We start from the raw sequence: 12,167 nt of genomic DNA on the forward strand, positions 1-12,167 counted from the left end.
TAGAAGAAAACAGTTCAGGGTCCATGAGTAGTACCGCCTCCCAATGTTTTCTTATCTCTATGTGGGTGTGTTTGTGACCACATGTGTACATATCCCCAATTTGAAAATACTGATAGAAAGAGGAGTGTACAGAATTCCTGGTTATGAGTTTCTCAACTTACCACGAAGTAACTGTTTACTTTTGGATTAATGTGTTGTTTTGGAAAAGAAAAAATGACAGTAGTTAATAGGAGGAGCTGCAACATTGAACTTTGTTTTCCAGCAGTGACTGGAAAGAGTGCTTTGGTTCTTAGAATTCCAAGGATAACTGAGAGCAGAGGCAAATGAGGCCAGGATGGGCTGGGGTCCTAAAAAATGGCAGATAAATAAAAGAAACTTTGGTATAGGGCTTACCTGACTGGAGAATATTTTTGTGGCACTGAATTATGAAGGTGCTAAGAATAAAAAAAACCTGATGGGTCCTTGAAGAAGAATACCAAAAACAGGTAGAACATTCAATTATTTGACACCAGAGGGAGACTGACTCAAGGTCGTTCCTGGTAACTGGAATAAAGCAGCTCATTCATTCCTTATGTTTGCCAGTCTACCTTCCTTCCTCCACCCAATGTTTAATCCTGAATAAAGATAAACTTAATGTTCCAAACATAGAGTGTGTAAGTCTTATCTCAAGGGCTTGATTCTCTTTCTTCTGCTGATTTCGAAACCTTGTATGCACCCCAGAGTTAAGATCACAAAAGACTTGTACAAAGAGGGCAACATTTGGGGCTCATAGAAAAGTTAACCTATGAACTTGAAGAAAACATTTTTACTAGATGAGTAATCAAAACTAGAAATGAGCATAGTCAGACTCAGTATTTATTCAAGAAGGAAAAAGAGAGGCTGGGTTGGCTGGCTAATCCTTCGTTGGCTTACTTGTGGGTCTGTGATCATCGTTGTCAGGCAGCTGCACACCCATGCTTTGTAAAAGGTTGGAAGCAGGTCCTGCCAGTCCAGCTTGGGAACTGTAGGACTCTAATATGTTTGAAACCAGGTTCAGGTCCACATCCACTGGCGTCATAACAGATCCTCCTGTGCCAGAATCTTCTTCCTCTGAATTGTCATTGGTAGTCTGGGATAGAGGTTCCTTGTTCATGGAAGGAAAAGAAAGTCATGGGACAGTACGACTAGGTTGGATGGCAGTTACAATAAAAAGCAACAACGTAAAGTTGAGTTACATATTAGAAAGGAAATTCCCTTCTTGACAGAAAGAAAATGAAGTCTAATAATAAACTATGTAATTTAACAAACACATTAAAATCTAGTTCCAAAGATTATAGCATAGTTCTTCCTAGGAAAAGTTTCTACAAATTAAATGGATTCCTTCCCGATTTTGAAATAGCCCAAGGGAGATAACCAGAGGTAAGGAGATATATTTATAGCTTGCCTAAGAGTTTTAAAAGAAATACACAGAAAAAAAATGAACAGTTAAAAATAAATAAAACAGAATCTGAAATTTTCTCTAAGTGAAAGAAGGTAGATTTCTCTCCTACCCACATGTAACATAGAATAAGCAGTATAATTAAGCTTATGTTTAAGAAAATAATCTTTCATTCAACCAGAGTTAGGAAAAAATTAACCTTATTCAAATCAAAAGATCAAATTCAAATCACAAAAAATTACCACAAATGAAAAAGAAAAACTAAGATAAAATAATTTTAGCTGTCCTTTGTACTAGACTCAAAAGGGAAAGAGGTTGAACATATACCATTTGCTTCTGGGTGGTGAAACTTTTGGCAAGGCTGGTATGTGCTAGTTCCTGGTCCATCTGGGCCATGTATGACTTGAGATCATCCAGAGTCCCTTTTACAGATGCTTCTTCTCCAGGCTCCTGTGTTTCAAGATCCAAGTCATCATCACTGTCTAAACATTCAGAGTCTTCCTCATCCAGATCATCAGAGTCTGACTCATGGGACTTTGAACCTACACAGACCCCAACACAGAAAGAGTCACTTGGTACATTTTTTTGGCATAACTATACATCTCAAAAGAATTAGAATATTCTCTGAAAAAAAAAAAAAAAGGTGAATATACATAGTCAAAGTACTTCAGAAAAATCCCCTCCAGAAAATGATACTGCTGGCAGACATTTGCAGAAAAGTACACAGGCTGAGCTGAAAGATTCCTTTTTTTTGTTTTAGGTGAATTTAATTGATTAAAAATTTTTACTTAAGAAATTTTAAAACTACATAATACATGAATACATTCCGATGTAAACATTCAAGTTATATAGAGTTATTGTCTCACATTTCATTCTCTTCCCAGAGTTAAACATCTTTTAACAGTTCAGTGGGTACCCAGACCTTTATTTATGTAATTCTGTATGTGTCTGTATGTGTATACAAAATATTTTTTACATAGATATATTGAACTATGGTTTGTTTTTCTATTTATTTATATATCTTGGAGGTCCTTTGCTGTCAAAACCCATAAATGGACCTCATTCTTCACTAAGGCTATATAATACTTCATAAAATAAATGTACTATAATTTTTTTGGTGGGGGATAAAACTGTACTATAACCCAGTTTTTGCTACTACAATGTTGCAATCACCATCTTAGCACACACAGCTTTTTCATGAGGTAAATTCCTGGAAGTGAAATAGCAAAGTCAAAGGTTATCAACATTCTGGAGTACCAAACTGCCTTGAGAAAAGACAACTTATACCTCCACCTCCACAGTTGGACAGTGCTCCTTTCTCCCACACTTGAGGAAACTGATTATTACCAACCTTTAACATTTTTCCCAATATGATGGGCAATAAAACTAATTCTTACTTTTATTGTATACTTACTTGTTTACCAGAAAGAGTTAACTATTTTCAAATACTTATTGATTATATTTCTTCTTCAAGACACTACCTGTTTATATTCTTTGTTGATTTTTTCTTAATTGGGCTATTTGTCTTTTTTATTTTAGTAATATATAAGAGCTGTTGTGCTTAGTCGCTCAGTTGTGTCCAACTCTTTTCGACCCCATCGACTGTAGCCTGCCAGGCTCCTCTGTCCATGGGGATTCTCCAGGCAAGAATACTGGAGTGGGTGGCCATGCCCTCCTCCAGGGGACCTTCCCAACCCAGGGATCGAACCTAGTCTCCCCCATTGCAGGCGGATTCTTCACTGTCTGAGCCACCAGGGAAGCACAGTATATAAGTGCAGGATGTTTAAAAGAGAAAAAAAAAGAACAATGTAATACTGGAGCCCATGTAAAACCCTATCTAAACACACAGCACTCATTCACTCAACAAAGAGCAACTACTATTTAACGAGCAACTACTATGCCAGGCATTAAGCAAGGCATCTTCTGCAAAATTACTTAGGGCAATAATTAATAGTTGAAAGCAACTCAAAATCACACACACACACACACACAAAACAAAATACAAATGAGATCCAATGCTCCAAAGCTCTAGCAATCTCTATACAACTTACAGTTGCAAAATAAAAGTAAACATCACTGTAACTCACCTAAAATCTTATCAAAATAATTAAGAAAAGAATCTGCATCAAAAGTGATTGGAGCCTCAGAAGGTTCTCTGTAAGATTAAAGGAAAAAGACAATTTATCCCAAACAAAACTCTTTGAAACTTTGTCTAAATTGGTGCTGTTCTTAGGAATACTACCAGAGATAAACTTTCAAAGGAGGCAGAGCAAGGAAAATTGTAGTTTAAATTTTAAAAACCATTCGGCTTACTGATCTTGCAGGGCAACAGAAATGAGAAAGATAGAAGAAATAAAAGTAAAAATTGCACTTTGATTATGCACATTTTTAACTTATGCTGATTTAGGGATCTGCCAACCTACCACCTCCTATCAGATATATCTAGCATTAGCAAAAGAAGCTATTTATCCAAATTCATTTAAATAAAATCTATCTTTTTAAGAACCAAACCTTTAAACATAAAAAAGATCAAACTTTCACTATCCTTGCTGTCTTAAAGAGAGAATACTGAACATAAATTTTAATCTTATGAGGCTAATGGCATCAACACTAATAAAGATGTATTTGGCTGGGCAAGGAACAATTCCATCTACCTTTTTTCCCCTGCTGCTGGTGCTACTGCTGCTAAGTCGTTTCAGTCGTGTCCGACTCTGTGCGACCCCATAGATGGCAGCCCACCAGGCTCCCCCATCTCTGGGGTTCTCCAGGCAAGAACACTGGAGTGGGTTGCCATTTCCTTCTCCAATGCGTGAAAGTGAAGTCCCTCAGTTGTGTCCGACTCTTCGAGACCACATGGACTGCAGCCTACTAGGCTCCTCCGCCCATGGGATTTTCCAGGCAAGAGTACTGGAGTGGGGTGCCATTGCCTTGTTCTCTGTTATTATTTCTTCCTCTGATAAACACTTTCACCTCCTCTTTTTTGTAGCATTTATTATATAAAGTTATTTAAAACAGTACATTTTCTGTATTATACATGAAAATTCACATACAGATGTCTTTTCTATCAAATCTTTATTCTTTCTCCATTGTCAAAAATCTTAATTTTTCATTCCTGCTAGATTTTTCTTCCTTGGTAATTCTTTTTGTTACCCCACTAAAACATTTCTCATGGAAGGAATTATGACCTTGGTACAGCAGAAAGTGATCGCTCAGCAAATGTGAATACTGGCCTCGGTTCTTAAATTCCTTCACCTTTTCCATTGTTATCAAGCACCTTGATGTGTGACTGGAAAGCTTCTGCTCACAGTTGCTGATGAGTTTCAAGCAGAGGTGCCAGGGTACCATCTGCTCGGTGTATTCTGGTGTGTATACTGGTAACCAATAGACAAGTCTTCCACCTAATACGAGGGTCTCTGCTGAGAACTTTAACAGGTCAAAAAACATGTCATACAGATAACTCAAGGAAACAGGAACGTGGCTTTCTGGACATTTTCTATTCCCTCTGGTATTTCCTTCTGTGAACCTGTCCTTCTTGTAGATTCTCTAATACCATATGGAGGATCAGTGATTACTGCATCAAAATAAGTGCCCTTCTTCCAGGAGGGTTTCGATGCATCTGAAACCACGACATCAAGGTAATACTTCTCTAAACCATACTGATGAAGACTTGCCCTAAACCAAACTGATGAAGATGTTTTCATCCGGTCCTCTCCATTTCCAGTTTTTCCTACTAGCCTTTCTTAAGCCATGAACAGTATTGTAGTCTATGTCTGTTCCATATACGTATGCACCAAAATGAGCAGACGCTATCAAAAGGCCACCTGTTCCAACAAATGGATCAAATACAGTATCACCTTTTTTCACTTTTCCATGGTTGGCCATGATGAATGATAAACCAGCATCCATGCTTGTATTTCAAATAAAGTGTCTCTTTTTGACACTGTATGACTCAATAAGCTCTCTGTGTTCATCTGCAATCCATCTACCAAAATAAATATTATGTGGATTCTCAGGGATGTGGTTTGGGTCCAAACCATAATCTTCCAAAATAGAGAATATATGTTGTGGCTTTTTTAAATTCACTTTCCCTTCAAATGACAGAAATTCAAGTGCATCTATTCATCTGACTTTTTCTTCTTGTGTCAAGGTTTTATTAAATGTGTGAATCTTTATTTTATACATAGACTCTGAATGCAGAAATGGAACAACCTTCTCAACAGGGTAGCTTTTAAGAGAACTGTACAGCTCCTCCGGACACTTTCCATGACCCCATAGTTCAAATATAGACTTGGCACACACAGAAAAATTAAGTTTCTGGCAATATCTTCAGATGGAATGCTAAGAATCCAAAAAGGAGACTTTCCGTAAGTTTCCTGACTACTGGTGAACTAACCACCAAAAAGTGAAAGGAAAGAGTTTATCTCCAGAAGGTGGAACTCCAGGTGTTCCTGTGCCATGAGCAGAAGATAACTTGTTCAAGGTACCCAGCGGTACTTATCCTCCTCTTTCAAGTTTGAAGCTTCCAATCTACTTGAGGGTACAAGATCAGATGTCTGATCTTGATGAGAGCTAGATGTTAAAAGTCCATAATATTCTGAGTAAAAGCCTAAAAAGTAAAGTATATGGTTGCCCTGGCCAGCTCTGGGGCAGTGGCCTTTAGATCTGAGTGATCTCTCTGGCTCACTTCAAGGATCATAATCAGGTTATCAGAAATTTGATTCCAGATAAGTAAGTTATCATAGTACTAGGTACCAAAAGAGGAAAACAAAGCATTGAAAATCATTTACTAAAAATAAAAACAAAACAAAACAAAACCACAGAACTGGCAATGATTGGATGATGCCAACATAGATCCTTTAACTATTCAGATAATTATACTTTAACAGAAATTACCGAGGCAGCTCTGCTCCTTTGTGGGTTGAAACTTTGGATATGAAAGCTTTCATGCTCTCTGAGACTTGGGTTAAGTCATAGTTCTCCTCCCGCCCCTTGGAAGTGGGCTCTGGCTCTTTTTTGCCAGCAGCTTCCTGCAGCAGCTGGTCCAGCTGATCTGGTGAGAGATCTAACCACCGTTCATCTGAAAAAGAAATGTGACACTGCCATACTATACTCACAGGAAACAGGTATACTCTCAGTAAAGTACCCTCTGAGACTTACTGGGATGTTTCAATTCTTTCTAACTCCGTGCTCTATCCTGGCCCATCACTTACCATCTTCTGGGGGAAGATAAGCTTCTTCTTTCTTAAGCTCTTCTATATCAAATTGTACTGTCTGCAATAACGTTAAGATTTCTTCACCTGGGCTCATAGCATGAGAGCTATAAAAAAATCAAAGATATGGGTATTTAATGAGAACTTAGAATAATAACCACAAAAACAGAGTATTTTAAAGTTGGAAAGGATTATCTAGTCTAATTTGTTTTTAAACATTTGTTCAGGATACTGAATCCTTCCTCTCAAAATTTCACCAGGAACTCAAAATATAAAAAGAGCTCAAAGAAAAACTGCTTTGAGGAGTTTCCTGGTGGTCCAGTGGTTAGGGCTTGGTGCTTTCACTGCCATGACCCCTGGTTCAATTCCTGATTAGAGAAAGAGGATCCCACAAGCCTCACAGCACAGCCAAACCAACAAAAAGTCCAAAAAGTAAAGAAAAGAGAAACTGCTTTGCAAAAAAAGAAACCATCAACAAATGAAAAGATAACCTAAAGAATGGGAGAAAATATTCACTCACCATATATGATATGGGATTAATATTCAAAATATATAAAAGAACTCATTAATAGCTAAAAAACCCCAAGTTATCTGATTCAAAAATGGGCAGAGAATGAATAGACATTTTTCCAAAGAAGATACACAAATGGCAAGAAAAGGTACTCAACATCAACTAACCATCAAGGAAATGCAAATAAAAATCACAGTGAGATATCACCTCACACCTGTCAGAATGTCTATCACTAAAAAGAAAAGAGAGATCAAGCATTGGCAAGAATGTGGAGAAAAGGGAACCCTCATGCACTGTTGGTGGGAATGCAAGCTGGTACAACCACTATGGAATACAGTATGGAGGTTTCTCAAAAATTAAAAATAGAGCTACCATATGACTTAGCAATCCCACTTCTGGGTATTTATCCAAAGAAAATGAAAACAAAATCTCAAAGAGATGTCTGCATCCCCATGTTCACTATAGTGTTATTCACAGTAGCTAAGACTGGAAACAACCTAAGTGTCTACAAATAGATAACTGGATAAAGGTGTGGTGTAGATGGATGAACGGACAGACAGATAAATTCACAGAGACAGAGATCTACATGGGGTCCCAGGTGGCACTAGTGGTAAAGAGCTTGTCTGCCAATGCAGCAGATGTAAAGAGATGCAGGTTCAATACCTGGGTCAGGAAGATCCCCTGGAGGAAGGCACAGCAACCCACTCCAGTATTCTTGCCTGGAGAACCCCATGGACAGAGGAGCCTGGCAGGCTACAGCCCATGGGATCACACAGAGCTGGACACGACTGAAGCAATTTAGCAAACACACACAGAGATATACATATACACACTGGAGATATACATATATATATAAATACTGGATATACACTGGAATATATATATATATATATATACACACACTGGAATATAATGGAATATTGTTTAGCCATGAGAGAGAAAGAAACCTTGTCATTTGCAACAACATGGATGCACCTTGAAGGTTTTATGCTGCATGGAATAAGCTAGACAGAGAAAGTTAATTACTGCATGGTATCACTTATATGTGGAATCTAAAAAAAAAACGTCAACCTCATGGAAACGGAGAATAAAAGTGGTTGCCAGTGACTAAGGGGTGACGGAAATAAGCACAAAAATCTTGGAAAAAGGATTCAAACTTTCAGCTGTAAGTAAACATAGTCATAGGATCTAATGTGAAACATGGTTACTATAGTTGATAACACTATTGTGTAAATGAAGTCTGCTAAGAGAGTAAATATTAAATGTTCTCACATACACACAAAATATAAACATGTGAGGTGAAGAATCTGTTAATTAACTAGGTGGTGGGACTCTTTTTCATAATGTACAGGTATATCAAATCACCACAGTGACACTTTAAGTGTCTTACAGTTTTGTCAATTATACCTCAGTCAAACTAAAAAGAACCCTGAAAGATTGCTTTGATTGAAATGGAAGCTGGAGGCTTGGAGACCTGCTCCTCTTGCCTTCCCCTTTGCTCTGCAGCAGGCTCCATGGACACCATCATGAAGCTGCTGATTTAGCGTAGCTCTTTCAATTTGCATATATCATATTATGAGGAAATGAAAACCCAAAGAAAGTACGCACAAAAATTAATCTATCACGTATTAAACGCTAGGCTAGCACTTCAAATACATTTTCTTATTTAGCCCTCTAATTACTATTACAAGGAGGTAATAATCCTGTTTTACAAAGGAGAAACTCAGAGCCCAGTGAATCTCTATAATTTTTGCAAGGTCATTGAGTTGGACAGAGCAAAGGCTTGAAATCAAGTCTTCTGATACTATTTTGTGCTCCTCTTACTATAAACTGATAGGGAAATACACACAGAGTGAGCTATTTTATGATGGTGATGTGATTTGTTATATAAGTTTATGGAACTCTGTCTGAACTATTTATAAGGGAACAAACCAAGTTATATAATGGACTTGCATTAATTTAATAAACATTTGCATACCTTGCTGAATCATGTGGGTAACAGGGAATTATCCCTACTCTGTAATATGCAAATATTGCTAAGACAGAGAGAAAAAATATACACAAATAATTATGATAAGTTAAAAACATATAAAGTCACACAGCAATACCAAATGGTTCAAAGAATCATAGGAGAAGGTAATTACATTCACTGGGTGGAGACAGAGAAGTTAAAAAAAAAAAAGAGCTCATGGAAGAAGCTGGGTTAGCCCTTAAAGAACCAAGAGGATTTTGATGGGTAAGACAGGATAGAGAAATGTAAGGGGAAAAATGAGCATTTGTACAGAGGTGGGGAAGTGAGGAACATGTTCAGAGAGAGCAAACGGGTTCAGTTTGGCTTAAGGGTGAAATCTGAGGCTGAACAGATGGACTGAAGAGCACAACGAGGCTGAAAAGGCTAAGTTTAGACTCAGTGAAGTAAGGAGTGAGTGATCACTGATGGCTTGTTATTTTTAATTTTTGCTTTATGAGATTAAAATAATATAGACAAGTCAAAAAGATAATATATCCTTACCACCCAGAATTAAAATACTGCTATATTTATCTCTAAATATATGATTACATTAATAAGTTTAACATAAAAACCAAACTAGTAATATATGTGGTGGTGGTGTTCCGTTGTGTCTGACTCTTTGTGACCCCATGGACTGCAGCTTGCCAGGCTCCTCCGTTCATAGCATTTTCTGGGCAAGAATATTGGAATGGGTTGCCACTTCCTCTTCCTCCAGGGGATCTTCCCAACCCAGGGATCTAATCTGTATCTCCTGCAGGTGAATTCTTTAAGCACGTACTTTAAAAAATATATGATAGATAAAGTTAGTATTCCCTTTGATGATCAACTACTAGTTCCAATCTGTTTCTCTGCTGCCCAGAAGTGACAGCTCTCACAAGAACCTTTCTGAGCCACTGAGTGAGTAAGAGAACACTGTTTTCTTTACCAGACATATTATTCCCTTGATACCATTCCCTCAGTTAGCACCTGTCTGCCTCAATCCCTGACATTCTTAGATCTCTTTTGAAAGAAAACCTCCTTGGAAAGGTCTCCTGGGTCAACCTTTCTAGAAGAGCAGCCCTTACATCTCTCTCCCCAAACACTGCCTTTTCCTCAAAGTACTAATTACTATCTATCATCATATAATGGTTTATCATCTTTCTCCAACACTAGTATGCAGCTTCACAGGGCAGGGAGAATCGGGGTTCACTTGTTGTATTCCCAGTGCCTAGAACAGGGCCTGGCATATAGGAGATAATAAATACTTACTGAGTGAATGAGGATATATGTATCTATAATATGTAATATCTTGTGTATTTTTACAATTTATATCCATAGCACCTACATTTTACTTGTATTTTTCATTCAACATTGTATTTTTTTTAATCTATTCATTTAGACCAGTGATTCTCAACTGGGACAATTTGGCAACATTTGGTAATATTTTTGGTTGTCACAATTGGTGGGGAGTCAGTCCTAGGGGAATTTACTGAGTAGAGGTCAGAGACGTTGCTTCATCTTACAATGCACAGGATAGTTCCCCACAACAAAGAACCATCTGGTCCAAAGTGTCAATAGTGTCAAGGTTGAGAAATTCTTACTTAGATTTATGGATATTTATATAATCTCTGGCTAACTAATGGACAGTAAGCCATCATATAAATACACTGAAATTCATTTATCTATTATTGGTGGACACTTCCATTGTTCGTAATTTTTCACTATTACAATCTCTAATAATTTTTAGGAGAGGGAGGTAACATGAGTACATATGTATCTCAAGCAGATTTTCCTGGCTCTAATGGTTGAATTGGAAGAGAAGAGTCGCTAGAGGCTGAGAAATAAGTTTAGGTATAGCTATAGTTCAATATGGTTCACTTATGGCAGAAAGTGAAGAAGAACTAAAGAGTTTCTTGATGAAAGTGAAAGAGGAGAGTGAAAAAGTTGGCTTAAAGCTCAACATTCAGAAAACTAAGATCATGGCAACTGGTCCCATCACTTCATGGCAAATAGATGGGGAAATAGTGGAAACAGTGAGAGACTATTTTTGGGGGCTCCAAAATCACTGCAGATGGTGACTGCAGCCTTGAAATTAAAAGATGCTTACTCCTTGGAAGGAAAGTTATGACCAACCTAGACAGTGTATTAAAAAGCAGAGACATTACTTTGCTGACAAAGGTCTGTCTAGTCAAGGCTATGGTTTTTCCAGTAGTCATGTATGGATGTGAGAGTTGGACTGTGAAGAAAGCTGAGCACCAAAGAATTGATGCTTTTGAACTATGGTGTTGGAGAAGACTCTTCAGAGTTCCTTGGACTGCAAGGAGATCCAACCAGTCCATCCTAAAGGAGATCAGTCCTGGGTGTTCATTGGAAGGACTGATGCTGAAGCTGAAACTCCAATACTTTGGCCACCTCATGCAAAGAGCTGCCTCACTGGAAAAGACTCTAATGCTGGGAAAGATTGAGGGCAGGAGGAGAAGGGGACAATAGAGGATGAGATGGTTGGATGGCATCACCGACTCAATGGACATGAGTTTGGGTGGGCTCCGGGAGTTGGTGATGGACAGGGAGGCCTGGCATGCTGCAGCTCATGGGGTCACAAAGAGTCGGACACGACTGAGCGACTGAACTGAACTGAGAGTTCAATAACTAAGTAATTAGAGTATCTAGCCAGGCAGTAAGGTAAAAGAATGTAAGATACAAGATAACAGTGAACAGTATCTAAGGACTGGATCCAAGGAGAGCCAGGAGGTCTGGGTGATAAGAAGGATGGCAGTACAATTAAAAGCCAGCAGGACACAGTCGAAGAGATTAATTCAGCTAATAAAAGCAAAGCAAACAAACAGAAGCTTTAGGAGCCAAGAGCAGGTCTGGAGGGGAATGTGAGCTTGGTTTCAAACTGCAAAGAAGTCATTCTGGTTGGTGAACGGGAGTTTCTCCTACAACACTCATGAAAATGTTGGATATTGAAGCTATTTGCAATAAGTAAATTAGAGTCCATTTGCTAAAACGCTGTGCAGCTATTTAAAAACACACTTT

At 38.1% G+C, this 12,167-nt stretch overlaps 1 protein-coding gene across 2 annotated transcripts in view; it reads right to left on the reverse strand.

Annotated features, from left to right (window-relative positions):
- Positions 1-837: 837 nt before the first annotated feature.
- The window catches only part of LOC128071148 (protein ecdysoneless homolog), a 30,905-nt gene continuing 19,575 nt past the window's right edge, over positions 838-12,167 (reverse strand). For both annotated transcript variants that reach the window (XM_052664116.1, XM_052664115.1), the window contains exons 10-14: positions 6,628-6,734; positions 6,311-6,494; positions 3,505-3,572; positions 1,745-1,959; positions 838-1,123 (exon numbers count right to left, since the gene is read on the reverse strand). In XM_052664116.1, coding sequence (XP_052520076.1) covers positions 893-1,123; positions 1,745-1,959; positions 3,505-3,572; positions 6,311-6,494; positions 6,628-6,734 — 805 coding nt within the window. In that variant the 3' untranslated portion in view covers positions 838-892. The remainder of the gene's footprint in view (positions 1,124-1,744; positions 1,960-3,504; positions 3,573-6,310; positions 6,495-6,627; positions 6,735-12,167) is intronic.

This window comes from Budorcas taxicolor, unplaced genomic scaffold, assembly GCF_023091745.1.
Source record: "Budorcas taxicolor isolate Tak-1 unplaced genomic scaffold, Takin1.1 scaffold212, whole genome shotgun sequence".
Lineage (NCBI taxonomy): Eukaryota > Metazoa > Chordata > Mammalia > Artiodactyla > Bovidae > Budorcas > Budorcas taxicolor.